The sequence below is a fragment of the Fusarium oxysporum genome, chromosome IV (genome assembly GCF_013085055.1).
Source record: "Fusarium oxysporum Fo47 chromosome IV, complete sequence".
Lineage (NCBI taxonomy): Eukaryota > Fungi > Ascomycota > Sordariomycetes > Hypocreales > Nectriaceae > Fusarium > Fusarium oxysporum.
Genome location: NC_072843.1, coordinates 2,230,554 through 2,256,583, shown reverse-complemented (window position 1 = coordinate 2,256,583; position 26,030 = coordinate 2,230,554). Strand labels below are relative to the sequence as shown.

Genomic DNA, 26,030 nt, shown 5'->3' with positions numbered 1-26,030 from the left:
TGAATTACGGAGAGCTGAGCCGGACATTTTATTATTCAATCGTAATAGTATAGCCAAAGCTTACCGCGTAGGAGAGAGATCCCGACTTAAAAGTTGTCACACCGCAATATGGCCAGTCGTGTAATACGAATCTGCAAGTCTACACCTAATCCATCAATTAATTTATGCTTCTTGTTTTGGCTAGTATACTTTTGACGACCAACTCCGATCCCCATCTAGTAACTGAAAATTCTTCATCCAAGTCGTGACTATTAAAAACAAATGCAGTAATATTTACAGTATCGTAGCGGGAATTTTCTGCCCCTTTAATCTAAGCCCGGAAGCCATCCACCACGGGATAATGAAGCTCCTAACCCATCAAGCGCTGCTATCTGGTCATTTGTTTCAGCTTGCATATTGCCGCTACCTTCTGTGCTGCTGTTAGGGGTATCCTGATTGTTGCTGTCACCAAACATGAACACAGAATTGTCCTGTCCATTGTTGGCCATCTGCCAGGCCTCAAAACTCTGGTGCCACCTTGCGCTGTCGTTCAAGAACCATTCTTGCCCATCCATCCTCATAGACCGGTTGGATGTTGGAGGATTGCTGACGGGCGGGACACTTGTGCCGGCGTTTGCCATGCTGTTGCGGTTGATGGGTGCAAATGCCTGCTGATAAGATGGCATCGATGATGTGACAGGGACAGAACCCCATCCACCCATAGGCTCGGGTCCAAATCCTGCGTTGGATCTGTTCAAAGGAATCCCCTGTTGCTGAGAAAGGATGGTGTTCGACAGCGGGGCGCTTGTCAGCATGGCGTCTGTTACAGATCTTTGAGGCTGGTGCTGCGGCTGTTGCTGTTGCTGTTGAAGCTGTTGCATCGGTCGAGCCAATTGTGCTCGATTATACGGGGGAAAGGGGCTGTATTCACCCATGACCTTCATCCCCAGACCACCATCAGAAAGGGGCGAAGCTCCTGCCTGCGAATGAGGTGATGGGACATCAGATGTGCTGTATGTTCCGTATTTTTCGTCGGCCCGATGAAGCACGAATGCTGCATCCTCAGGGAGTTCGCAATTCCACTTCCGGGCGAGAACGCTCAGGATACTCAAGGTTCTTCTCGCGCAAAGCCAATCTTCCGCAATTTCTTCGAGGTGCTTTACCCCATGAGTGATATCCCGACGAGCAGTTTTCTCGGGAAGATTTAGTAAATGGATTGTGCATGCGCTGTGCACCATATACACTGCGATGTTACAAATCTGGCGCAAGTTCCAAAGCTTCTTGTACAATCGAAGCAGTTTTGAGATTGCTCCAGCATTTGCTGTACAAATACGGCGGGGTGAGACATGTGGCGGAAGAGGCGAAGAAGTAGGTGAGTACTTTAGGAAAGGTCGGAAGAGATGTATGTATTGGAGATGAAAGAACATGCTATTCAGGGTCAGTCATTTGTGGCTTAGCTGTCCGTTACTGCGTCACTTACTGCATGAGAAGCACATTGGGTAGCTGGCCATCTTTAGGCTCAAACTCCCTTGGAAGTTCTTTTCGCCACTCTTCTAGACGGCGATGCAGCTCACTTAACTTCTTGAGTTCTACCGTCTTCCCACTGGACCTGCCAATGTGACTTGGATGGTAGAAGAAGGCGAGCAAATCACTACTGATCTCGGAAAGCTTTGACATCTGCAGAGCAATAGCTCGTGTTCGTGCTGGTTGTTTAAATGACTGGTCAAATCCACTGTCCGTATAAGGCGACCATGATTCCGCATCTTCGTCGGGGAATACATCGAATTTGGAAACGTTGAACGAACTCTTGGGGATCTGAGGCAGCCTGCCGAGGTAATTGGACCAGCATTTGTCGAACAGATAGCAGCCCCAGAATGTAATTCGCCTGGCATCAATCTCATAATCACTCATTCGTTCTTTGTCGAGCTGGCCAACATCTAGGTTCAGGCCAATATCTTCAGCCATGCGGAAACTCATTCCGCTATAAACCCACCCCTTGGCTTCGCGAGCACAACCGGCTTCTCTCACCGACATGAGTGCCAATGCTTGAACGGTAACTAATCGGGGTTTTTCGTATTCGTCGTTTTCAACAATCAAGCGTTTTGCCTCAGCAAAAAAATGATCGCCTTTCGTCCGGCTATCGCCAGGGGTACCATAGGCGCCGGCTACACTTGTAAAATGGCAACCCAAAGCGAGCATAGCGTTGACCAAGAGTGATGAACAGTATGCAGTACCTCGTCCTATCCCGGCCTTGCCTCTCAAAAAGTCTTGGAAGAAGAGTGTTTTTGAGAGCGTGGTAAAGTAAGGGTAGTGCCAGTTGAAATACATGTTGATTAGGTGAGTGATGAGCTGAGTGTCTTGGGTGACGCGAGTCCAAGAAGTAATAGGATCCTGTCCAGCTGTGTAATCTTCAAAATTTGGCTCCATTTCTCCTTCGTGAGTCGGGTCACTCAGATAGATAAGATGAGAGGTACCTCCGATGAAGCGAACGTTACCGTTCTCGAGTCTGAGCTCACCCATTTTGCGAGCCAGATCCCTTTCACCCTGCTCGGGTTGGTCGGTAGTATAATTATCATTGGATTGATCATAATCATCAGAATCATCATTAGCCAACGGAATTGTCGGTTGTGGCGGTTGTTGCTGTAGTGGCTGCTGCTGTTGCAGCTTGATAATATCTTCGGCAACAGCGTCAAGGCTATTGCAGGTACGGATTTTCTGAACAATGCCCAACACGTCGTCTTCTTCAGCATTCAATATAGCTTCGATTAGAATCTGTAAGGTCGAATTGCGTGCCTTCATGCTGTCGACCTTTTCGCGATAAACACCCTTCCGGCGATGGTCTGAGTTAGGATCATAAACACACTCAGTTCCATATACGCTGGAGCACGCAGCGCAACTGGGAAGGGCACCATCGCACTTGGACTTGCGTTTCCGGCACGCTATACACGCCGTACTCACGCATCGCCTCTTCTGACTGGCAGAGTCGGCGCCTCTGCGTGGCTTCTTGCGTGTTGACCCTTGGGCAGTTGTCGATGGACCCGGCTGCACCGCGGTCTTGGATTCCGGCTCTTCCATGGTGTAACTGAGCAAGCGAAATCTGGTGATGAAAATGCACGCAAATCAAAAAAGTGGCAGAGGTCAGGATACAAGGAGATCCAGATAGTAAACAGTCTTCGTGAGATGATATGACACGATGTTTTGAATGAATGTGCTGGTTCGTAGGTCCACAACCTAGACTGTGGGGGACGAAATTGTGGTTAGAGGTTGAACGGGGATCAGCACTTTGGCTCAAACTAAGCGAATATGAGGTCTTTGTGGTTGGTTAATAGATACGGGTGCGGGTGATAGTTTGGATGTGATAGATTGGAAAAGAGTTGGACAGGAGTTGGAGACTGAGCATATAGTCCTCCTAACAACTATTCCATCCTGACTTTGCGGGTTTTGTAATCAACCATGTCTGGTAGGGACAAGGTGAGGGCTTCTGCCGAGTTGACCAACTCCACGGGACTTGTTACCCAGGGTCAACGCCGAAGACAGCCCGGGGGTGCCTGACCAAAGTGAGGTGATCTGAGATGAGGTGATGATGCGAGGCGATATAATGCGATGCAATGAAACCTGAGGTGGTAAAAAAAAAAAGACCGTGGATGAAGAGTGAAGAGGAATGGGAATGTGTGAGGTGGATTTCCTGCAGCTGAGGCCTAGGCTCTGAACGCGGCTGATTAAGGTGAATCTTCAGGCGATTCCCGACTCGACCTGACCTGACACCGAATGGGTGTTCCTTCTGGTATTTTACTAATGTAGGAAAAGACCCTGAGGTAGGTGCACGCGTGGTAAGGTCAAGCAGGAGAAGGAACAGCGAAACTGACGTTGGTCAAGGAATTGAGTGGAGGCAAGAACCTAACATCAGCGTGGAGGGTCCCGCCTCCCCGTGGGTTCTGGCGACTCAGAGAAAGGCGTTATGTAAGTTGTCTCTCCTAGACCAGCCACTCTAAATTGAACATTGTCTGGACCTGGGTCTGATACTATTTCGGTATAGTCTGAATATTCGGCTTTTGGAGGGAATGAAGACAGCCCGGATAGCTTATTTCCCAAAGGTCAAAACACCAGCTGTCTATCACATGGGATGGGATAATATTCTCAACAGAGATAATCGACATCTTTCCCGCATAATCCCCCACTTGAGATCGGCCAGCCAAGGATGTGGCTCCTCACCCTTTGCACAGTAGCGGCCCGGGGCTCCAGGGTCTCTGATAGCGGCTGTGCGACTTAGGCAGGCCGTCCTGATAAGCTCTCAGGAGAGTCCTCAGATTGGCTACAGAACGGCAATCAACAGGTCTAGATTCTCTATTGGGCCGGGACTTGAGCTGCATTCTTATCCACGGACGTGGTACCCAATAACCCCATCCGTGCTTCTTGTGGCGCCTTGAAGGAACGAGTTGGCCATGTACTGCCTTGTACTGCATATCTACTCTAATCACGTGGACTGGCGGCTCAGCTGCACCTTATCAGCTTGAGGCATACGCTTTGACTTGTTCGTTCAGACTAGGTATACCCAAATACATATGCACTTGTTCTCTCAGCCACCTTCTCAGTGTGATACCGGTTGACTAGAAAAGAACGGAGAGCAGCCGTATCAAGCCCCTGACAATCCCTCTGTTAGAGCATGTCCAAGATAGCCTCCAAACTTTAAACCAGTATGAATCCAGCCATCAACAGTAACGTCAAAGCTGCCATCCTCTGCACCAATAGGTCCTCCGTTGTTGGTGCCTTGAGACCAGGAATCTAATATCCGGTTGATGACTCCTCAAGCCATTTACCAGCCGAGTTGCCCGCCCGTGTACTCCGTACTCGAGTTACACAGCAGATGAGGCGCGCGGAGTTCTCTCATGTTGCGGAGATTATATGTGATCGTTTCCAAACCTTATTAATCACCTACAACCCATTTCTTTTACATGCTCACAAAGCTGACATCACTAGCTACCTACTTTATACAAGGACCCAAATCATAATTTCGTATGAGTATCAATATATGTGGACTTAATTGCACGCTTAGCACTGTTTCTAATGGCAGGAAAATAATGTGCTATCCAGACTTGTCATGCTTTTAACGGTGGTGATACATACAAGGTACATCCGGTTATCTACCGTACACTCTAGAAGGTGGTATATTACACAGGCATCCCATCCGCCTAGCCAAATTTCTTCCCAATTCCAAAAACCACATATTTCTTTTCATTAACCTCGTCCCAAGTACCAGTTGTGGGCCAGCTGGTTGGTCAAATAGCTGAAAGGCGTGGGCACCTCAGCCATACCCTTTCTTGCGACAGGATGACGCAGGTAGACCGCAGCACAGATGTTGGGGTTAACCTCAAGGTAGCGAGGGATGAAGGCAAAGGCAGACATGAATGGGCGAGGACGCCAGGGAGTAACATAGGGTTTAGAGGGATCGATAGGGTTCTCGGAGTCGTTTCTGAGAATGTTGATGAGGCGGCGGGTCTCCTCATGGGTCAAGTTCTCAGTGGCCAGAATATTCATAGCCCGGTCGCGATCTGCCTTATTCGTGATGCCCTCCAGACCCTTCTCAAGGACGTTGTTCTTGAATTGCAACTTCTTCGCCTCTCTCTCCTCCTTACTTAATTTAGAATTTGATTTCTCAGCTTGTGGTTCAGCGGACTCCTCAGCCGATGCTTCAGCTGAACCCTCAGCGTTGGCTGCTTTAGCCAGTGTTGAGTCAGCCTTTCGGAATGTATCGACAGACTCAAGCTTTGTGATCTGAGCCTGAATCTGATGGAGGAGGTCTCGTGCGTCAAGTTCGCGAGCCTCAGGAAGAGACAGGAAACGCTGAGCAGTGTCACGAAATAGTCGTAAATCTTTCTTCTGCTTAGCAGAAAGGTTTCTCATATCACCCTTGAGAATCTCTCTGGCGGTTGTTCGGAGGTTTCTGACACGGTGCAACTGCACCTCTCGCTCAACACGCTTGCGCGCGTGTTTTCCAGGAGCCTTTGTATCAGCGGACTCAGCTTCCTCTCCTTCCTTAGCAACAGCCTCGAGGACTTTGGATCGCTTCTTCAGCCCATGCTTTCTGACTGACTCTTCTTGTTGGTCGAGCATCTCCTTCTCACGGCTTTCCATAGTTGTATACTCAGCTGTCTTTTGCTCTCCAGTGCCATACAGAACTTTCTCAACCTCAACTTGGAACATATCACCAGGATTCAATGCGTACGATGGGTGGACCATCTGTCAAATGTTAGAGCAGTCCGTGATAGGAGTTTTCTATTGAAACAAACCTTCTTGCCGTTGACCTTGACAGCTCCGTGAATAATAAATTGACGAGCTTGTCGTACACTGCTAGCAAACATAGCACGGAAAACAGCGGTATCCAATCTTCGCTCCAATGGCGCGAATGTCATTTGCATATAAGGTGTCATGTTCTGGAAATGCTCCGAGAGCATATCATTCACATTTCCAAAAGCTCGGCCTCGCTGAGCAGGATGAGAAGGACTTCGGACTGTTGTACTGCCTTTAGGAACTCTGGAGTAGGTCTCGGCGGTCACATTGGACGTCGTCAGACCTGAACCACGACCAGCCGCCTGCTCGGCACCATCGTTGGCGGCTAGGTATTCGGGAGGGAGGTCGACAGCGGATTGAAGACGTCTTGAAAAGAGCCGCACCCACTTCTTCTCGGAAACATGCTCGCCGTGATAACCTCGGGTTTTCGACTTGGCTGCCCATTTCTGCTGGAAAAATGTTGCTCGACTGTTGACTTGGGGCTCACGACCGGCTGCACGGGCGATGTTAAACAGATTGTACTTGTTCCATGATTGCCTGAGTTTCTATATGGTGTGTCGGTTAGCAAGGCAAAATTCACCTCGCGCGGGGTGGAACAGCCAGCCCGGGTCAATTGGGGTCAAAGGTTGAGCATACCGGTCTCGTCAGACTATAGTATTTCGTAGGCCGACGCATATTGGCAGATTGAGACCCACGGTGCTGGGAACTGGCTCGTCGTGATTGTCGTTAAGAGCCAAATTTTTGGCATCAATTCAGCTGGATCACCGGATTATCTCGTGGGTCCGGCCGTGGTGGTTCAATTCAAAGTCACTCGCTTATGTCAGCTCGGGAAGATGAGAATAGGTGGGTCCCCACTAACTTACACGCAGGACGCGACTCAATTAAACACGACGCGTCCCTAGCTCAGAGACGTCCCAAAGGAATTCATGAGTCCCACCAGCAACACCACCATTTTCACAATCCTTTAATATTAAGGATCTTTTACTTCTCATACTCTTGAAAGTCCTTCCACAATGCTTTCAGCGTCGTCACCTATCACTTTCCCTCATTCTCCGCCGCCGGCGAAACGAGCCAAACCCCACGATCATCATAGCCCTCCTAAACCAAAAGCTCGAGGTCCATTCCTTGTTGAGGACGACGAGTCCGATTCAGACAGCAATGGCGAACCTACCGACTCTACTCGTGTAGCAAAACGTCTGATGACCGAGGATCCACGAGAGAAGCCTTCAGATACCATTGCACATGACCAAACAACAACTATTGATCTAGTTGATGAGGAAGAACCCTCAAGCACTCCCGATGTGCAAGCTCAAGAACCAACACGACTGAGCCAAAGACCAATCTTCACCACTCCGATTTTCAGTAATCTTGTGCCGCAATCTTTCAAGGCAACAACATGTAACGGCAAGTCCGTCACAATCAAGGAGCGAAAGGCCAACTCTGCGCCAACATACGAGTCCATGGTCGCAGCTCGATCGAAAACGAAAGAAGGGCGAGCGAAACGAAGCTACTACGGCGTAGATATCCACAATCTCATGAGCGCTGCATCCGCAGAGATCGCAAATCAGAAACAAACGCAGCCGCAAAGGCCTAATGTGCCTGTACAATCAGTCGAACCCCAGCTGCCGAACAGCAAAAAGCCCAAGAGAACTCGCTTATGGACGGAGAAATACCGGGCAAGGAACTTTATGGATCTGTGTGGTAACGATAATACCAACAGACGGGTACTAGGATGGTTGAAAAAGTGGGATCCCGTGGTGTTTCCTGGAGCAGCAAAGTCAAAGCCCGTGATAGCCAGACGACCAGGTGCTCAGCAACAAGAAGAGGAGGAAAAGCCTCATAGAAAAATCTTGCTGCTCACAGGACCTCCGGGACTAGGAAAGACAACGTTGGCACACGTGTGTGCGAGACAAGCAGGCTATGAAGTTATGGAAATTAACGCCAGTGACGACCGAAGTCGCGATGTCGTCAAGAACCGCATCCGCACAAGCTTGGGAACAGAGAGTGTCAAAACTGTCAGTAACCGCAAGGACGGAGACGGCCCCCCAAAATTGGCCAAACCAGCGTGCGTCGTGGTGGATGAAGTGGATGGCGTTGTATCTGGTTCAGGGGGATCAGGTGAAGGCGGCTTTGTCAAAGCACTAATAGATCTTGTTCTCCTGGATCAGAAGAATGCGTCGGGTGCCACCACAGAAAATTACGGGCGAAGGAAGAAGAAGGGTGACGACTTCCGGCTGCTCCGACCCCTGATTCTCATTTGTAACGATGTATACGCGCCAGCGCTTCGACCACTCCGGCATTCCAATTTGGCAGAAATTATTCACGTTGGCAAGCCCACTATAGAGTCGGTGGTTACCAGGTTAAAGAATGTTTTTGAAAAGGAGGGTATCCCTTGCGAGAAAGACGCTGCACGAAAGCTGTGTGAGGCGGCCTGGGGTATGACGAGCGGCATTGACGCTAGACGAGGAGCTGAGAGCACAGTGGAGGGTGACCTTCGAGGTGTCATGGTCGTTGGTGAATGGGTAGCGGGGCGGTTTCGCGCATCAAATCTGAAAGGAAAGGGCTCTCTCACGCGGCAGTGGCTGGAGCGCAATGTCCTTCAAGATCTAACCAGCGGCGCTGGTGGTGCTCGAGGTCTGGGTCGAGGTGGTGTCAAGGATATCGTTTCACGCCTCTTCCAAGAAGGTGGCGGCTTTCCAAAGCAAGCTATGGATTTGTCTCAATCCAAAACACAGCATGAGCAACCGCAGGCTGAGCTGGGTTTCGGCGAGTATCAAAAGAAGCATGCCATGGAAAGACTGCGGCAAATGATTGATACAAGCGGCGAAATCAGCCATATCATGACGGAGGTTTTTACCGAATACCCGAATCGCGAGTTCAACGATGATCTGTACCTTACCAAGCCTAATCAAGCATACGAATGGCTGCACTTTCACGACACATGTCAGTCACGGCTTTATGCTAGTCAAGAGTGGGAATTGGCACAATATCTCAGCCAGCCCGTTCTAGCGTGCCATCACCTTTTTGCATCTCCCAAACGCTATCTTCCCAGCATGGGCTACGATCGCCGCTGGGGTGGTGATGCGGAGGATGACTCTGCGCCTCCACTGCCATTCTCTGGTTCTCGAGCTGACTACCAAGCTTTCGAAGCAGAGCGTCAGAATAGGACTCAGCTCCAGGCTTTGCAGGGACAACTCCCACCCACACTGATGCGTTCGTTCCGCAGCGCTGAAGATGTTGCTGCCGAGTTCCTCCCTTATCTTGCGCGTATCGTGTCTCCGGACGTCAAGCCCGTTGTGGTGGGTGGTAGTCAAGGATCCACGGCCAGCGTACGCAGGGAGAGCGAACGTGCCATGGTCAAGCGTGCAGCTGAGGTCCTCGCTGAAGTTGGTATCGAGCTGCAGAAGGGAAGAATTGAGAGTGAGTCGCTCACCAATCGGACACCACAATATGTGTATCGTATGGAACCGTAAGTCATTCTATACCTCGAACAGATGAACATAACTAACATTACTACAGGGATCTCGATGTTCTGGCCACATTCGAAACAGCTGCATCACTTCTCCTACCCTCGGCAGCACCAACACGCTATGCTGTTCGTCAAGTTCTCGATCAAGAACTAAAGCGAACATTAGTGGAACGAGAAGCTCGCGCTCGACAGTCTCGCTTCAAAGCAGGCAACCCACTTGGACACGCTGAGCACCTCAGCACAGACAAGATTATGGCTTCCAAGAAACATGCTCTCGAAGCATCATCACAGGACACTACACTCATCAAGCGTGATTTCTTTGGCCGAATCATAGAGGCGCGGCCGCTAGCTGAGATTACGGGGAATACTCCCCAGCAGCAAGCCAAGCACGAGGAAAAGGAGCGCAAGGTGTGGGTGACGTATCATGAAGGGTTGAATAACGCTGTGAGAAAACCAATATCTTTGCAGGAGTTTATGAGGGGATTATAAGAGCACGGCACCGTTGAAGGTAATGGATATGTGAGTAGCATTAAGTCAAATTAGCATTGGTTGCATAGCGATGTTAAATTTATCCTAAATTTTATAAACAGTTCGACGCTATAAAGAACTCGTGTATCTAAACCTCTCTACATCTAAGGTCACGACAAATATCCAAAAGACAAGTCTTGTCAAACACAGCTCGCCTAGAGTTTCGCTTTGGGGGCGTCCTGCTTGGGTCCAGCCTTGGGTCTCTGAGCAGGCACAGACAAAGGATCATACACAGTAGATGAAAGGTTATCCGATGGCACAGCAGAATGCTGGAATAGACTTCGCAGGTCAAGCATACCGGGATGCAAATCCTCGATAGTGCTAGCACCAATGAGGCGCATGTTCATTTCCAGCTCATCCTTCAGCAGCTGCATAGCCCGTACGACACCAGCCTCACCATAAGCACTCATGGCGTACAGGAAGGGTCGTCCGATACCAACGCCACGAGCACCTAGGCAGAGAGCCTTGAGGATATCAGTTCCACGGCGGATTCCGCCATCGATGAAAATCTCAATCTTGTTCTCGAGACCACGCTCGCGTAGAACAGGCATTGTCTCAGCGAGGACTTCAATGGCGGATCGGGCAAACTCAAGCTGACGACCTCCGTGGTTGGAGAGAACAACGCCCTGGCAGCCGTAGTCAATAGCCTTGAGGACATCTTCGACGCGCTGGACACCCTTGAGGATGATAGGCATGGATGTAATACTCTGGAACCACGCAATGTCCTTCCAGCTCAGTGCAGGGTCAATGAATGTCGAGATAGCGCGCGCAGCACCTTGGCTGTTATCCGTATCTGTGCCCTCTTGGACATGGGAACCAGGATCGGTAAACTTAGATCTCATATCCTTCTCGCGACGTCCCAGCTGGGGCGCATCAACGGTAATGAAGAGGCCCTTGCAACCACGCTTCTCAGCATGTTGCACGATCTTCTTAGTGATGGCACGGTCCTTGTTGACGTAGAGCTGCAGCCACTGGATCTGATCGCCTGCTTTTGCGTCCACAATCTCGTCGAAGGAGCATGATGCAAGAGTGGGGATCATCTGAATGATGTTGTGCTTTGCTGCGGCGCGGGTGAGGACGACTTCACCCTCTGGGTTTCCAAGTTTACCGAGGGCTGTGGCTGTTACATAAACGGGGATGTCTGTTTTTGTGCCGAGCATGGTAGTTGAGAAGTCGATATTTTCCACGTCGACGAGAATTTGAGGACGAAACCAGATGCGATGGAATGCGCTATGGTTCTCTCGCATTGTCTATTCTCATTTAGATACTTCCTCAGTAGTGGTGCAAGGAAAACCTACAATCTCATCGTCGGCAGCGCTGGAGTAGTATCCCCATGCAGTCTTTGACATCACGCGTCGAGCGACGGCCTCAAAATCGAAGAGGTTATAGCATTGCGACAGAAGAGGCTTCTGCTCAATGCGCTGCAGACGTTCCTCTTCCTCGGGGTCTACCTCCTTCTTCTCCTGCTGAACGGTGCCCATATCGACAGGGCCGAGATGCTTGGAGGCATCAAGATACTTGTCGAGGGTGTCGGGAGGATGAATTGGTTCGTATTCTTCGGTAGCATCTTTACCCTGGCACGTGTTAGTCGATGAGCGATGTTCAGTAAAGGATGAGACTTACAGCGTATTTGAGGATGATCTTTTGACCTCCAGGGTGTTCTGCAAGTCGTTAGTCTTATCCAATGTTCACTTCTTGAGTATATCATACCTGGCAGAAATTCTGTCACATCATATGCTTTACCCTATCGCATTCAAGTCAGTAAATGTCGGTAAGTCGCAACTCAATTCATGGCGTCCATACGTGAACGATAACCCAGCACGACTTTGCGCTGTTGTGCTCAGCAACCTCGCCGCCTTTTAACACCATTTTGGCAGTATTCGATATGTTGTTTGTTGCAAGAAACGCGCTTCAACTGAGGAAAAAAGAGGACCGTTGCCTTTTGCCCGAGGGTGAATGACGAAATAGGCCCTTGATCGACAGGGTATAGCCTATATGTGGATATCTTGTGTCCTGATCTCGGGAGAATAGGTCAATCAATCAAAGGCCAAAAGAGTCAGGAGTAAAATGGAAGTGAGAAGATGAGAAGACGAGGGTATAAGAAGAATAGAAATAAAAAACAATCCCTTGAGAATCCGAACACGGAGACCGGATAGTCAGGGAATAACGGGTAGCGGAACGAAGCCGAGTCGGTTCGGCGACATGACCGGTCTGAAAGTTCAACCTCCCGGTTCAAGCTCAGTAACCTCAGTTCACTTCTGCGGGGAACTACTCCATAAATTATCTTGAACAGCCTCTAAAATTGCCTGTATTACTCCCAACATGCACCATCAAGTCTAGCGCCCTACTTTAGTTGGGGTTAAACAGCTCGGGCAATCGGGGTAAAGGCATGCGGGGTGCCTGGGTGGGGGCTTTTTAGCCTCATTTCAACGCAACCACAACCTCGGTTTAAAGTGTGGCGAGTCTAAGCTCAGATAACCTTACAAGATGAAACAAATATTGTTGGCAATTCTTCTCTATGTCGTATTCTTCCACTCAGCTCTCATAGCTGCAATGCTTGAACACAGTCGCTTTTCCTTCCATCACCGTATCCCTTCTCTTGAGGTCAGACGAATGCATCATAGCCAAATGTATCTCAAAACTCATCGACAAGCATAATAGTCGTCTGTTTACTACTATGTCAACCCCCAGCCCCTAAACCCGAAGACTCGCCTTCGCTTCCTAATTACTTCCATGCATTCAGCCCTGCCCAAGGATCATTTTGCTGCTGCTGCTGAGGGGCTGCTGATTGAGGATGCGCACTCTGTGGATAAGCACTATTTGGGTGCGCGCTGTTAGGTTGATTTCCATAATGGAATGTCTGCTGAGGTCCAAGCGGTGGTGGCCCAGGGGGTGGCGGAGGTGGCACGAATCCAGGTGGCACATAGCCTCCCTGTGTCTGCGGTGTAGCTGAAGCTCCGTATCCTCCAAATGATTGAGTTTGTCCGAACGTTGTCTGGTTAGGAGGCGGTGATGCAGGGCCACGGTAGCCTCCAATGTTGAACGACGTTTGATTCGGAGGAGGCGACGTAGGTCCCGGAGTGCGTCCATACTGACTTGGATTATATGTAGGCTGCACAAAGGTGTTGATAGGAGGAGGTCCGAACGATTGTGTTGTTGGTGGCGGAGAAAAGTTCTGGTATGCTTGTTGTTGAGCCAGGGTCTGTTGCTGTGCCGGAGGTGAGTTCGGCGCCTGATACTGGCCTTGATAATTGGTTTGCGGATATCGAGGATTCTGTCCCTGTTGATACTGCGAGGGGGGTGTTGGCCGATTTTGCGTCTGAGGCTGTGGCGATGACTTGGAAGGGTCTATCGACATTCGGTCCATGAGACCCCTGAGTCTCTCTCGCTCCATCTCGGCTTGCGAGTTCTTGCTCGATGACCGCTCCTGCTCAATTTGGTTGAGTAGCTGCGCGCCCTCTGATCTACGGTTGTTGACAAAGCTGTCGACGTTCTTCTCCAAGCTCTCTACTGTCTCGCGCATCTCAGTATACCAATTTTTGGCGCTCTGTAAGCCTGCGACAAGGTCCAGGAATTCCTGGTATGCGCGCTTATATCGGTTGATGACTGATGATCGCTGCCGCTGGATTGCCTCATATTTGCTCTGTTCCGATTGAACTCGCTTATCCTGTAATAATCTGTTGAACGTGTTCGTGAGCTCCTTCATCAAAGCCGACTGCTTGTGGTTGGCTTGCAAAAGTCGGTTTTGATGAGGCCGGAACTTTTCCAGCTCTTGCTCGAAAAGCTGCGTCTCATAATTAGATATAGACTTCTTATTCAATATGAGAATCTGGGAAATATCGTCGTTGTGAGCCTAGCAAGGTTAGTCCCGCTTCTGATTGAATACTAGTGACTTTACTCACCTTCTCCTTCAAATCCTTCAGCACCTGGTTTCGTTCTCGCTTGATAAGGTTGAGTTTCTTGAGAATATCCTCAACCCTGTTGATCTGATCCACAACACTAGGACCCTCTTCAAAGTCGTCATCCAGAAGATTCGGCTCGATGCCAGCTGGGCTTGTTGCGTTACTTCCCCTTGCTCGCGCTTGTGCAACGGCACGTTGGAACAGCTGGTCGACTTCTCCTGACTGAGCAGCCCGTCGCATTTCATCGAAATCCATTTCGTTCTGTCGAAGTTTACCCGCTAGCTGGTTGTCACTCCTTGATGCCTCATCTAAAGCTTCGCGGTAATGGCGAATATCGCCCCGTAATGTTGTTGTGAGTCTCGAGCTTGGCTGCTGTGTCCAGTCGTTTTCATACTTGGATCGCATTTTTTCACATACACCTTCCTCCATATCGAGTTGCTTCGTGCTCTTATCCAGGATCATGAGGATGGAATCCTTCTCGGACCGGAGCGAATCGAACAAGGCTACCGGGTTGTCTTGGTCAGAAACATCAGCGCACCACTGCCGGAAGTCCTCATCAGGCAGGATATCCTGGTCGAATCCACCCTTGAGCACTTGCAATGCTCCTGGCAGCCTCAAATAATCCAGGCTGGCTGCCATTTCATCATTGGCCGTTTCCACCCGTTCTGCCTCAGCTCGTACAAGCTTGGCTTTCTCTTCATCATATAAGCTAGCAGACTCCGTAACAGCAAACGGCACAATTTTAGCGAAAAGGTCAGGCCCAGTGATACGTTGAATGTCTTGGCCAGCATATAGCTCGCTGACAGGAATTGGCTTTGCGGCTGGCAGCTTGGCGACGGCTTCCAGGCTGGCCTCAGCGGGCACTTCTTGATGGTACACATAGTCATTATCCCTCAAAGCACTTTGCAGCTGAGTTTGCACTGTCGAGTGATGTCGTTTCGTAATTTCCTGAAGAAATCCTCCACAGTCGGCACTCAGGTTCGAGCTCATGGGAACCGAGCTAGGAAAGTTCCTGGCAATGCGCTCAGCTTCCTTTGCTTGGGCCTCGGCAACTTGCAGTCTTCCAGCGGCGATACCATGCTGGTTAGCCTCATCATCCGCTAAGGCTTGATAGTATTGTGCCATAGAGTTCAGCAGGTTAGTTTTGATCTGGTGCCGTTAGCGAATAAACAACGCCAAAGATAAGCCATGTTGCATGGTGACGGGTGAATCTACCTGTATCATCAACAGCCACACTTTCTCAAAAATAGCCTTGTTCACATTTTCCTGTACACCTTCAAGGGCCTGGCCATATAGATAGCCAGCCTGGGCAGCCAACTTCGCGAGCAGCCCAATCTTCTTCTTATCAGCAATTTGCTTTTCAAGAAATACTTCCTGAGCCTGTGCGAGCATAATATGAATCAGTGCCTTGACAGTCTCTCTGCTAAGGTCGGATGATGGCGCATGGAGGAAGTTCTCGTTGATGTAAGTGAACATGCCAGCTGAAGCCTGAAAGTTGTGGTAGGCGGTCTTGAGAGCGGACTCTTCGGCGCGGTCTTGAGCAGCAGCGTGACAGGAGAGAACAGCAGAGATGTTGAAGATGATAGAGGCTTTCTCGAAGGCGAGTGAATATTGCGCGGTAGATTTGTGTGTGAATGCGTCGAACCTGATTATAGAAAATCAGCATGTGTCAAAAGGTGCAGCGCACCATCCGGTCGGACTCGACCTCGGGGAAACGAACCATGTAAAGGATATCTTGATGTGCTGCTCATCAACAGGAAACCGTAAGTCAAGAAGCTCAAGCTGCCCATAGTAGCGATAAAGCATATCTCGTCCAGAAGTGCTATCCTTTCCAGCGCCCCGCACATCTTGTCTCAAGCGATTCAGTGTCGCGCACTCCTCTGCATAGCGTTCTGGATCATCGCCATAGGTATCGCGGATATAGCCCTTCAGAGGCTCAATCCAGTCAATCTCGTTGGTAGCCTTGAGGGGTACCGAGATCATCGGAGACTGTGCCATGGCAGGCAACAGCTAAAGGGCGAATAGCGTAGTGGCGCGATCGGATAGGACTACGGATCGAGGTGAGTGAGAAGAAAGGTATGTGGCCAATATGCAGCTGAGCGTGGAGATGTCTGCTGGAGCTCCAAGTTGGCGGTCGCACAGATGCAGCTAAGGGTTGCAGGAGATGCCGGGCGGAATGACAAGGCTGAGGAAGAGACAGATCAAGTCCCTGAATATTGAGGACGATAACCGGCTGGCCGCTTGCAATGCGACCCGATCTATGTATACGGTTCGAAGTGCGTGGTAAGAACGGGAGTAAGAGGCGGGTCGTAAGAGGATGGTTTGGGGGCGGTAGCGGGGACAGCTACAGTACGAAGCCGGCCAAGAGCTAGAGAGACCGCAGAGTCAAATAAGCTCGAGGGAGATGCAGCTAGGATGCACTGTTAACAGGGGCCGTCGAGGGGTGGTGTCGAGAGGAAATCTGTCAACGAAAGCTGCAAGAAGGTACACCAGTCGATAGTAAATCGTCCCACGGAGATTGTGAGGGATGGACAGAGACGTGTCTTCGTTTAAGTTGAGTCGAAGGTTGAGTTGAGGTTGAGGTTGATGGAGAGCGGGGTCCGTCAGGCCCAGTTGGCGTACGGCGGTGACGAAATAGTTCCAGGGGGGCGTCGAAGCGCGGTAAGGGTACCTAAGACATGAGGTAGGCCCAGGAACAATGTTTTGTCACAGTCAGATGAGGGCAAATAAACACCGCAGTTTACTCTAGAATGCCGCAGCTGATGAGACGGATAAAAGTCTAGACCCGTGGCATGTACAGTAGCTCTAGAGACGGCTAAATTAGGTAGGACGAGAGCTCTCCAGCTTTTAGCAGCACCTTCTGATTTTGGAGACCACCCGACCTCACCTCAGCGGACATTAGGTACAGAACTTATCTTCTGTACTGCGCCTACGGAACATCGTTTCAACTCACCAATTGTAACCATACAGTAACGCCCACGCTTAATTCATGCATACTACAATATTCAATATGCAACAGACAATCGTCTTCCATCACCACTGGTTCATGATCACCCCCGTCGCCGTCTCATCGCGGCATATATCTCCACTCAAGCACCCCAGAACATGAGCTTTTAGTGCCTAGCCGCATCAACAACCGCCTGATGGGCCATCTTAGGCCAAATATCAACAGCCAGTAACGTTGCAAAGGTGCCTTGTAGACCACTCCTCGTCCCGTATCTTGTGGCTCGACTATTCCTGGCTTGTCTAAGCCTCAATGATTAACCGCCGCCATATTGTCCTCTTCACTCTAATCCGACACTATCACAGACCGATAATAATGTTGAGTTCGGTTCGTGATAACATTCATGGGCCGCGTTATTACTTACGTGGAGATATGCGAATCACAGCTGCCTGTTGATGGCTTCGTGAAATGCGTACTACAAGCTGATGAATACACTAGGCATCACAATTTTCAATGCATGGGACTGGCTAGATTGTTTCTATGGGCAATGGCCGTCAATCTCCATATCACTATCTGAATAGTGTCCGGTGATCTCGAGTCAGGCCTGCAAGGCGATTCGTTCGACAGTCACGCCAAAATGAAGCCTCATCATTATCATGTACCCCAAGACAATTTTTCTTCCTAGCCATCACACCTTCTTTGATCAATAAAATGGAAACTATTCTAGTTATCTTGCTTGGGGTCAGCGGTCGGGGCTCCCTCATCGTCTCAATCACATCTAATCACAGCCCAATAGAAGCACATGGGAGAGACAAATTCATGTTTCCTTCATAGTCCATGCATGAAGCATGTCACATGTTCAGACTCACATCCATTGATAGGTAGAGAACATCTTAATGGTCTGCCGAACTATCAAAGTTGCAGCTGGACCATCATCGATTTGCTCAACTCAATATCACTCACATACAAAAAGACCCTCGTCTGATGACTCGGGGCTAATGCAAGTGACGCTGGCCTCATCCTAGCCAGGAACGCCCATTCTATCTACCATTGGTCAGTTCTTCACAAAACCAACAAGGAATCCCGCCCCAATCCGTAGCAATGAGCGGCCCGCTTCTGCAGGGGTCTTGATCCTCTCAAAGGGTCGCCGCGGCCTGTTATGCGACCCGATCTCTGACTATGCCAAACCGTGCGCCACGAGCTCGAGATATGACCAACCGTGTAAGCGGTCTATAAACCAAATGGTATACATTAGGAGGTCCTGCTTCTATGCATCGACATCCTGAGTTTATAGTAAAGGCGGAAATAAATTGACATACGGGATGGTCAGATACATGAACTTTAGTTGGGCAGAGTTACATCAGACCATCTCAAGCTAGCCCCAGGGCTCACTTGTCACACCGCAAACTACCTCGATGTGTCGGGTGCTATTGACGACGGGGCTGATCACTCTTCTAGTAAATTAGCCGACAGCTTGCATTTCTTGATCGCAAGACTGATCTGAACATCACCGGATCCACCTGTTGGTCCTCAAACTGAAAAGTACGACTGCCGACGACAGATCATTGCCGGTAAGTCAGAATCCACTATTCACGTTCTCTATACTGGAGTGGTTCGGGGTGTAGATGACTTTTGAAAAGCTTGCCGAGGAGTTTTCAGTTACTTTTCTTATAATGAGTTCCGTGCTCATGGCTGTGTCCTGGCTAGTATGCTCATTTGTGATACGTAGGATGGTCTCATCCCTCATAATGTGTTTGCCAACTAACGGTGATAAAAAAAAGACTGCTTGAGCACGGGAGTAAACCTCACTCTCGAAACATGTATTTATTTAATAAGTGATTACTATATGAATATTAGTAAGCCCCTCAACAAATTGTTTACATTTTAAAAAAACCATCCTGCGTTCGGTCTCCAGGGTAAGGGTGCATTAGGATAGTATCTGTAATACAAAGATACAACACTGACTCTGCGAGAGTCGGATTTAGCAGAGACCATAGTCTAGGTGGGCGTACAGCATATGTGGACGCTGAGATGTCCTTTATGTAGTCCTGTGACGTCCATGAAACAGCCCGGGATTTTCGGCGCAAGCATATAAAAAAGCGGGCCATACCCGGAGACCAACGTCCGGCCGGATCGGGATCGAATCTGGAAAGCCTTCATCTTCTCTCGGCTGACGTGCCAAGCCTTGCGAAGATGTACGTACCTCTACAGAATGAGGGACCAACAAGTGATGTAATTATACTGGGTCTATCGAGAACCTCGCATTGTACCACAGTATGACCTTGATTCAATTATCATTGTCGCCTGACGTCAACGATAGTGATGACAAAATGACGATGAATTCGGCTGTTGGAGCTCAACACTATATCAGCTGCGAGTGGCCATATATCAATGAGAACTACTACTGTTTAGTTGCCCACTGTCACTGACCCAGAAGAAAAATTACAGTTCTTTGCATTGAATCTCAAAATGTCGACACCAGCAGCTTCCTTCTATCAGCTCCGTTGCGGCTGCAACCAATACCCATGGGGTAAACAAGGTTCTAACTCTCTATCTGCACGACTCTGTGAAAAGACGCCGGGATGGGATGGGGATGGAAAGAAGAACTTCAAGATTGATGAGGACAAGCCATATGCTGAGATGTGGATGGGCACATACCCCGTTTTGCCATCCTATGTCGCTAGCACAGGCGAGGATCTCCAAGACGTTCTGGACCGATACCCTAAGGAACTTTTGGGAGAGAAAATCACTTCAAAGTTTGGACACAGCAAGCTTCCATACCTTCCCAAGGTTCTTTCTATTGCGAAAGCATTGCCATTGCAGGTTCATCCTAACAAGGAATTCTCGAGTAAGAAGCACAAGGAGGACCCAGGCTCATTCACGGATGGCAACCACAAGCCAGAAATCGCCCTCGCATTGTCCGAGTTTGAGGCATTCTGCGGCTTCAAACCTGTCGAGGCTATCGTGGATATCTTACGCCAGAAGCCTTTGAGACACTTCCTTGTCGCCGGTGGCGCAACTGTCGCGGATGAGAAGCTCAGCCAAGAAGGATTGAAGCAGGTCGTTAAAACTATTTTAACATCATCTGACGAAGACATAAAGAAGGCTTTTCAGGCAATCCGAGAACTCCCCGACTCTGCCTTTACGGGACTCAACTCGGCCATTCCACAGGTCGCCAAGAAACTCGAGAAGAATTTCCCAGCAAACGACCCTGGCAACCTAGTCGGACTGTTGTGTATGAACTACATGCTGCTCCAGCCAGGCGAGGTTATCTACATTCCTGCAGGCGGGATTCATGCCTATATCCAGGGCGATATCATTGAATGCATGGCACGTTCTGACAATGTTCTCAACACTGGATTCTGTCCCAAGTCCGAGCGAGACAATGTCGATGAGTTCTGCTCAGTGCTTAACTGGGAGCCCACGACCAAGTCACAGACGACACTGCAGCCAGAAACTTATCCTGGAAGCAAGGAGGGCAAGACCCAGCTCTTCAAGCCACCTACCAGCGAGTTCAACGTGCTTGCGACTGACTTGAAATCTGGTGAGCGCGAGGCATTGAGTGAAGGTGGTCCCAAGATTATGCTTGCTACACGTGGAAGCGCAAGTGTCAAGGCAAACGATCAGTCGTTTGAGTTATCCGAGGGCCATGTGTATTTCATCGCTCAAGGAGTGAAGCTGGATATCACTGCTGGTAGTGGTGGTCTGTTGCTGCATACTGCGGTTGCGGAATGAATGACTATGACGATTAACGAAGAAGACGGTTCAGTCTGTGAAACTAGATGAGATAGATAATGAATGGAGAAACCTCTCAAGCCTGTAGTTTAAATAGATGTCGCGAAGTCCCGTGCAAGAAGCTCAAGGTTTAGTTCTAAACCACCACACATGCAGAACTTAGAAAGACAGCCTTTATTGGTTACATGTTACCTGTATGTTCCTTCCGGCTTACTGGTTAACTGGACGGGAACTAATTTGACATTGAAGCTCGTTCACCAGCCATTGCGGCATGGAGGAAATAGCTAACGGTGTAGGTTCGACTTTGGATGGTAGTGTTCTTGACGGATCCGCTTGTGAAAGTCTGGATCCATGTATCGATACCAAAAGCTTCACAAGTCATTTCTCATCTCGTACGAGGCTTGCCGCAACCTCGATACTTAGCCACCACACAAACCAAGATTAAATACTTTGATTATGACTCTAGATAAAAGTTAGAGTCTAGAGCAAAAAGACAAAAACATACAACAGCGGGGATTCGCTGGTCGTCACCGACCCAACTACTAATCCGCCGGTTAGTGGCTTGACTATGGGAGAGCAGACGGGATCCCGTATTTTCCACTACCTATGGTCGTATGTACCTGTTGACTGTGGGAAGAAGACTATATCCTTAGCACTTTGTTTCTGTTAATACGTGGCGCCTGGAGTACTTTATCGTAGATCACGTTCACGATAGATAGTGGAAACCCCAATAGAGAGGGTGGAGACCCATCACTGCATATATGAGAATCTGCTGAGGAAGGGAGGAGAAGGTTGAGATGCTGTTGCGATGCAGATGCGGGTGGTGTTTTAGGCAGGCATGGAGCATTGGTCAGACAGGCAGGTGTGCACTGTGTCAAGTGTGTCACTGGGGTGGAGGAATGACAGTGCGACTGCTCCATGATTCATCCTGACTGGCCTATACCTTCTTTTAACAACTTCACAACACTCCTCACCACGAGGTTCTCTCACAAACAAATAATTCTCGAAACTGATCTCCTTATATCTCAACGATCAAGCGGATGAATGATACAAAGCTCCTATTTCGTCCGAGTTCCGTGAACGGCTCCTCTATTCTGCACATCCGCTTTGTGCGAATTCACTGTTCGCGTCTAAGTATTGCAAATGTCAACGTTCAACGGCATTGTGTCCGAGTTTCCAGACATACGAAGTCAGTTGATTTCCGAGAAAGGGTGAACATGATCTAACAAAATTTCAGTCGATTTCTTCCGGCGCAATGCCGGTGCACAACCACCACTTGCTTGTTTCCTAAGTCATGTTCACAGCGACCACTTGGCAGGGATCGAGAGCCTGCGATCTCCATTGTACATCTCCAAACTTGGTTTGAGTACTCTACTAATTGCAGATCCAGTGTCTACTGCTCAGCAGCCACCAAAGAGATCCTTCTTCGTCTTGAACGATATCCTTGTCGCATCAACTATGCCAAGGGGGTGCTAGAATCAACCCAGCAAACCTTCAAGCATCTCCGCAAAGTCTTGGTATGTATACTCTCTATTTCCCCAACTTTGTACTGAAACGAATAGAAACCCTTGCCTTTGGAAACGCCTACATCGATCGAGCTTCGCCCGGGCCGCGAGATTCAGGTAACTCTTTTTGACGCCAACCATTGCCCTGGGGCGGTGATGTTCTGTAGGTAGACACCCAAAAACAACCTTTACAGTTTCTGACCAAGTCAAGTGGTCGAAGGAGATAACAAAGCAATTCTTTACACAGGAGATATCCGGAGCGAACCCTGGTTCGTCAATGCAATTTCCCGGAATCCAAATCTCATCGAGTATACGTCGGGCATTAAGACGCTCGATAAAATCTATCTTGACACCTCTTTCACCGAGAATGTGCCTTTTCAGACGAAAGCCCAAGGCATCGCTGAATTGTTGCGAAAGGTTTCCCAATACCCAAGTGATACCATCTTCCACCTACAAGCATGGACTTACGGATATGAAGATGTCTGGCTCGCCTTATCTAAGGCTTTAAAATCTAAAGTCAGTCAAAATGACCTCACAGGACGCCGGACTTTGATCACTGATATTAACAGATTCATGTCGACGATTACAAACTCCGGATCTATGGTTCGCTCAAATTAAACACCCCTGACTCGAGATTTGACACAGACACTCATCTTACTCCAGAGTCGCCGGCTCTGACTGGCCACATGTGTGGCAACATGCCACATCCAGGGTGCTTAACGTCAGATGTAAATGTCCGCTTACATAGTTGTGAAAAGGGGAACTTATGCGAAGTGGCTCAAAGACCTACCACTATATCTATTCAACCTATCGTTGCCCACTTGCCTACGGGAGAAGACTTGGCCGAAGTTGGCGTAGGCGGCGGTGGAGATGATCTTCAACGAGAAGCCGAGTTGGAATTTCTGGACCAAGCTAGCTTGGCCACCCTGTTCAATACGTTTGTACATTATATCACTTTTGCGGGAGGTATGCTAATCGTGAACCCAAGGTTCCTCTCCTCATCTATCGCTTCAACCGATATGTCAGATATACTCGAAGGGACCTTGGAGAAGATAGTCTCCACCGGTCGCAACATTCCACTGGACTGGGGCATTGGTACCTTGAATGCTCACTCTGCTGAAGAAGTTATCATGATGCTGGTGGAGAGATTGAGAAAGAATCCCAAGAATCAGAAGCAGCGTGACAAGTGTAGTCTCCCAAGAACTATTTACTTTCCATATTCAAGGCATTCTTCGTTACCAGAACTCTGCCACTTCGTCGAAGCTTTCCGGCCACTAGACGTGTGGCCATGCACTGTCAATAATGCTGAGTGGCTAAAGAATGGTAAGTAATGCATATGGACCTACATGTCTTTAGCTGATATATGTAAGGGGTCACCATTGGGGGCATGTTTGGGCCATCATGTTCCGGTGAACTATTTGAACATGATTTACTGATGCAAGATTTTGCTGCCAAACACACATCAGATGACGGACATCAGCAACATGGCAGCCAGACAACGATCGGACCCGACTCTGTCCCAAGCTCACCAGTCCGTGAGTCGCAGGGTGCAAGTCAGAAACGCCCCGTCAATATAGACCATCGATTCGTGAGCCCCTTATTGGAGACGCAAGCGAGTATTCGTCATGGGCGCGTTGTCTCGGAAGCGGAATGCCCAAAGGAGCACTTGGAAGCTCCGTCCGAAAACTCTACTCAACAATCGCTCGTAGTCCCTACCATCGAGCAAGCAGAGGATGTGCAGCAAGAGAACCCCATTCATCCGGAATCACTGATAGATAGCCCATCCAATTCGCCGGCACCTGTTTCTTGCCGCCGCAAACGTACCGTTTCTGATATTTCAGTAGGTGAAAATGGCGGCAACAGGCGACAAATGCGCCAAATCACTGAAGAGTCGTTGCCTTTGGGATTATCAGACGAGGCCTCGATTGCTCGCCGAGATGCATATTGGCAAATGGTTGATTATATAGACAAGGGTACTTGGGGTACGTTCCAGCTTATATCTACGAGCAACGAGTATACAGTCAATGAACCGGAACTGTGATCGAAGGCACATTCTATAATATTCAAATTAAGCAACTCATGTTTCAAGCAAAGGTTATCAGGCTTTATTCCGGACAGAATACAACGCTTTATGCTGGTGCTAAGGGCACCCATGCCTACACAACAGCTTCAGCGACCATCTGTTTGGGCCACTGCATCATTTCTAAGAAATTTGGCCTGCCGCTCAAGCCCTCTTCTATCTTGGCCATCACCTGTCGAGACCAACCCCTCGTGAACCAGAAGCCCTTCTCAAATACTGCCCAGTGCACAAGGTAATGTGCGAAGAGAAGAAGAGCATGTGGCCTTTGTGCAGCTAAGTCGATGAGTATACTGTCATCAATAATGTATAGCCAAAAATGTGCCGCTGCGACCTCTGCATGTAACCCAGCAGCGGCAAATAGTCTCGCAGAGGTTTCCAGACCTTCTATCGCTGCTGTATACTGTTGCAGGCCGCTAGCAGGGATATCAGCTTCTTGGAAGGCTCGAAGCCTTTGCAATGCGGCCCATGTATCTGTGGGCAGAGACGAGTTTTCGAGAGAGGGACAGCTAGGGCTTGGGTCAGCTTCTTTCCAGGTAAGATCGTAGCCTCGGGCATGGATACCGTTCTGCCTCGTTGTCAGAGTCAAGAACCCAAATTCCGAAGACGACAGGAGCAAATTCTGTCCTGACTATCCGCCCCATTGCTGGCTCTAATGTTGTCTTGATACCCCTTAACAACCCAGCAAGCTCGATGAGATTTGTGATGGGGTCTTCCAGTGCACAGTTATCCATCCGGGTGGGTAGCGTCAACATATGCAGCACAACGAGAGATGCAAAGCCAAAAACAGGCATCCAATTGGTCATGTTATAGTGTTGGAGGTAACGACGATAGCCCTCGGAGCCAAGAGTTTGATGGTAGTCAGCCAATGGCAGATACGTCTTGCGATTAGCTGGCACCAGATAGGCCTTGTGGGCTGCGGCAATGGCAAGGATTCCATGCATGACGAAAGAGTCTTGATAACCTAATCTTGGAATTGCGACGCCCCAGACGTATGCCAGATCTTTCCGGACACACAAGGTATCTGCGGTTACTGTGCAGTAGTGATGCATAAGCTCACAATCGCGGGCCCAGAGTTCATGTGGAGGGAAGGGAGCGATCTGCTGTGTGGGACTGGGGTGACTGTAGCTGCCAAAGGGGTCAGGGGAGTCGATTAAATGATGGTTGTCTAAGGAACTCAGGGTTGGAGTTGGGGTTGAATTTGAGGGGCTCAAGTTGGGAAAATATGATGAACGACTGTCACTGCTGCTGTCAACTGAAGATATGCCTAGACTAGTCAAAGGTTGTGACGCGAGACTGCATGTTACGCCGTGTCTTGTGCAGTGGAAACATGATGGTCGAGCCTCATCACACTACTTCGGTTAGACACAGAAAACGGTTATGGAGAAGCCTAAATCTCCAGTAAGGAAAGGGCGTTATAGTTTACGAACCTTGACTTTACGCTTCTTACAGTTTGTACAGCCTGTCCGAGACTTGGTATGAGTTCTTCGAGAAGACATTGTATGATTGGTTTGTAAACCCGCGGATTCGTATCACGAACAAACGTCAAAGCGAAGAGAAAATTGAGAGACAGGAGAAAACCAGCTTAGAGACACTCTTTTCA

General features: G+C 49.2%; 8 protein-coding genes across 8 annotated transcripts; 3 read left to right on the top strand and 5 right to left on the bottom strand.

Moving 5' to 3' along the window:
* Positions 1-154: 154 nt before the first annotated feature.
* On the bottom strand, positions 155-3,457 carry FOBCDRAFT_291832 (fungal-specific transcription factor domain-containing protein). Its single transcript, XM_031179103.3, has 2 exons — positions 1,460-3,457; positions 155-1,407 (listed from the first exon to the last, which is right to left on the bottom strand). The coding sequence occupies exons 1-2, from the start codon at positions 3,052-3,054 to the stop codon at positions 306-308; spliced, it is 2,697 nt and encodes an 898-aa protein (XP_031044990.2). The 5' UTR covers positions 3,055-3,457; the 3' UTR covers positions 155-305.
* A 1,545-nt stretch (positions 3,458-5,002) lies between these two features.
* FOBCDRAFT_220905 (mitochondrial 37S ribosomal protein NAM9) lies at positions 5,003-7,033 on the bottom strand. The gene is made up of 3 exons (XM_031179105.3): positions 6,904-7,033; positions 6,267-6,812; positions 5,003-6,216 (listed from the first exon to the last, which is right to left on the bottom strand). Exons 1-3 carry the CDS (start codon positions 6,940-6,942, stop codon positions 5,215-5,217), a joined length of 1,587 nt encoding a protein of 528 aa, XP_031044992.1. The 5' UTR covers positions 6,943-7,033; the 3' UTR covers positions 5,003-5,214.
* Positions 7,034-7,168: 135 nt separating this feature from the next.
* On the top strand, positions 7,169-10,271 carry FOBCDRAFT_180838 (uncharacterized protein). Its single transcript, XM_031179107.3, has 2 exons — positions 7,169-9,736; positions 9,787-10,271. Exons 1-2 carry the CDS (start codon positions 7,281-7,283, stop codon positions 10,223-10,225), a joined length of 2,895 nt encoding a protein of 964 aa, XP_031044994.2. The 5' UTR covers positions 7,169-7,280; the 3' UTR covers positions 10,226-10,271.
* Positions 10,272-12,498, bottom strand: FOBCDRAFT_249650 (FMN-dependent dehydrogenase-domain-containing protein). The gene is made up of 5 exons (XM_031179108.3): positions 12,068-12,498; positions 11,975-12,008; positions 11,888-11,925; positions 11,563-11,838; positions 10,272-11,514 (listed from the first exon to the last, which is right to left on the bottom strand). The coding sequence occupies exons 1-5, from the start codon at positions 12,131-12,133 to the stop codon at positions 10,420-10,422; spliced, it is 1,509 nt and encodes a 502-aa protein (XP_031044995.1). The 5' UTR covers positions 12,134-12,498; the 3' UTR covers positions 10,272-10,419.
* A 254-nt stretch (positions 12,499-12,752) lies between these two features.
* Positions 12,753-16,432, bottom strand: FOBCDRAFT_291820 (BRO1-like domain-containing protein). Its single transcript, XM_031179109.3, has 4 exons — positions 15,887-16,432; positions 15,382-15,811; positions 14,167-15,315; positions 12,753-14,117 (listed from the first exon to the last, which is right to left on the bottom strand). Exons 1-4 carry the CDS (start codon positions 16,162-16,164, stop codon positions 12,990-12,992), a joined length of 2,985 nt encoding a protein of 994 aa, XP_031044996.1. The 5' UTR covers positions 16,165-16,432; the 3' UTR covers positions 12,753-12,989.
* Positions 16,433-19,402: 2,970 nt separating this feature from the next.
* FOBCDRAFT_220899 (RmlC-like cupin domain-containing protein) lies at positions 19,403-20,949 on the top strand. Its single transcript, XM_031179111.3, has one exon. The coding sequence runs from the start codon at positions 19,580-19,582 to the stop codon at positions 20,843-20,845; it is 1,266 nt and encodes a 421-aa protein (XP_031044998.2). The 5' UTR covers positions 19,403-19,579; the 3' UTR covers positions 20,846-20,949.
* An 852-nt stretch (positions 20,950-21,801) lies between these two features.
* On the top strand, positions 21,802-24,423 carry FOBCDRAFT_220895 (beta-lactamase-like protein). The gene is made up of 7 exons (XM_031179112.3): positions 21,802-22,034; positions 22,083-22,188; positions 22,236-22,362; positions 22,408-22,513; positions 22,562-22,866; positions 22,920-23,673; positions 23,721-24,423. Exons 1-7 carry the CDS (start codon positions 21,989-21,991, stop codon positions 24,389-24,391), a joined length of 2,115 nt encoding a protein of 704 aa, XP_031044999.2. The 5' UTR covers positions 21,802-21,988; the 3' UTR covers positions 24,392-24,423.
* FOBCDRAFT_220890 (uncharacterized protein) lies at positions 24,392-25,991 on the bottom strand. The gene is made up of 3 exons (XM_031179120.3): positions 25,858-25,991; positions 24,992-25,779; positions 24,392-24,936 (listed from the first exon to the last, which is right to left on the bottom strand). Exons 1-3 carry the CDS (start codon positions 25,924-25,926, stop codon positions 24,507-24,509), a joined length of 1,287 nt encoding a protein of 428 aa, XP_031045007.3. The 5' UTR covers positions 25,927-25,991; the 3' UTR covers positions 24,392-24,506.
* Positions 25,992-26,030: the final 39 nt, after the last annotated feature.

What these genes read in the sequence shown, in the direction of transcription:
- FOBCDRAFT_220890 (XM_031179120.3), bottom strand. Translation starts at nt 25,926, where the DNA reads ATGTCTTCTCGAAGAACTCATACCAAGTCTCGGACAGGCTGTACAAAC. An exon ending in GTAAGAAGCGTAAAGTCAAG is followed by an intron (nt 25,780 to 25,857) that starts GTTCGTAAACTA and finishes TAACCGAAGTAG; the next exon opens with TGTGATGAGGCTCGACCATC. An exon ending in TCTGACAACGAGGCAGAACG is followed by an intron (nt 24,937 to 24,991) that starts GTATCCATGCCC and finishes CCCAAGCCCTAG; the next exon opens with CTGTCCCTCTCTCGAAAACT.
- FOBCDRAFT_220899 (XM_031179111.3), top strand. Translation starts at nt 19,580, where the DNA reads ATGTCGACACCAGCAGCTTCCTTCTATCAGCTCCGTTGCGGCTGCAAC.
- FOBCDRAFT_220905 (XM_031179105.3), bottom strand. Translation starts at nt 6,942, where the DNA reads ATGCGTCGGCCTACGAAATACTATAGTCTGACGAGACCG. An exon ending in ACTATAGTCTGACGAGACCG is followed by an intron (nt 6,813 to 6,903) that starts GTATGCTCAACC and finishes CACACCATATAG; the next exon opens with AAACTCAGGCAATCATGGAA. An exon ending in TCAAGGTCAACGGCAAGAAG is followed by an intron (nt 6,217 to 6,266) that starts GTTTGTTTCAAT and finishes AACATTTGACAG; the next exon opens with ATGGTCCACCCATCGTACGC.
- FOBCDRAFT_180838 (XM_031179107.3), top strand. Translation starts at nt 7,281, where the DNA reads ATGCTTTCAGCGTCGTCACCTATCACTTTCCCTCATTCTCCGCCGCCG. An exon ending in TATGTGTATCGTATGGAACC is followed by an intron (nt 9,737 to 9,786) that starts GTAAGTCATTCT and finishes ACATTACTACAG; the next exon opens with GGATCTCGATGTTCTGGCCA.
- FOBCDRAFT_291820 (XM_031179109.3), bottom strand. Translation starts at nt 16,164, where the DNA reads ATGGCACAGTCTCCGATGATCTCGGTACCCCTCAAGGCTACCAACGAG. An exon ending in ATCAAGATATCCTTTACATG is followed by an intron (nt 15,812 to 15,886) that starts GTTCGTTTCCCC and finishes TTCTATAATCAG; the next exon opens with GTTCGACGCATTCACACACA. An exon ending in TGAAGGATTTGAAGGAGAAG is followed by an intron (nt 14,118 to 14,166) that starts GTGAGTAAAGTC and finishes TAACCTTGCTAG; the next exon opens with GCTCACAACGACGATATTTC.
- FOBCDRAFT_291832 (XM_031179103.3), bottom strand. Translation starts at nt 3,054, where the DNA reads ATGGAAGAGCCGGAATCCAAGACCGCGGTGCAGCCGGGTCCATCGACA. An exon ending in CCCAATGTGCTTCTCATGCA is followed by an intron (nt 1,408 to 1,459) that starts GTAAGTGACGCA and finishes GACCCTGAATAG; the next exon opens with CATGTTCTTTCATCTCCAAT.
- FOBCDRAFT_220895 (XM_031179112.3), top strand. Translation starts at nt 21,989, where the DNA reads ATGTCAACGTTCAACGGCATTGTGTCCGAGTTTCCAGACATACGAA. An exon ending in CGAGTTTCCAGACATACGAA is followed by an intron (nt 22,035 to 22,082) that starts GTCAGTTGATTT and finishes ACAAAATTTCAG; the next exon opens with TCGATTTCTTCCGGCGCAAT. An exon ending in CTAAGGCTTTAAAATCTAAA is followed by an intron (nt 22,867 to 22,919) that starts GTCAGTCAAAAT and finishes TGATATTAACAG; the next exon opens with ATTCATGTCGACGATTACAA.
- FOBCDRAFT_249650 (XM_031179108.3), bottom strand. Translation starts at nt 12,133, where the DNA reads ATGGTGTTAAAAGGCGGCGAGGTTGCTGAGCACAACAGCGCAAAGTCG. An exon ending in TGTGACAGAATTTCTGCCAG is followed by an intron (nt 11,926 to 11,974) that starts GTATGATATACT and finishes AACGACTTGCAG; the next exon opens with AACACCCTGGAGGTCAAAAG. An exon ending in AGATCATCCTCAAATACGCT is followed by an intron (nt 11,839 to 11,887) that starts GTAAGTCTCATC and finishes AACACGTGCCAG; the next exon opens with GGTAAAGATGCTACCGAAGA.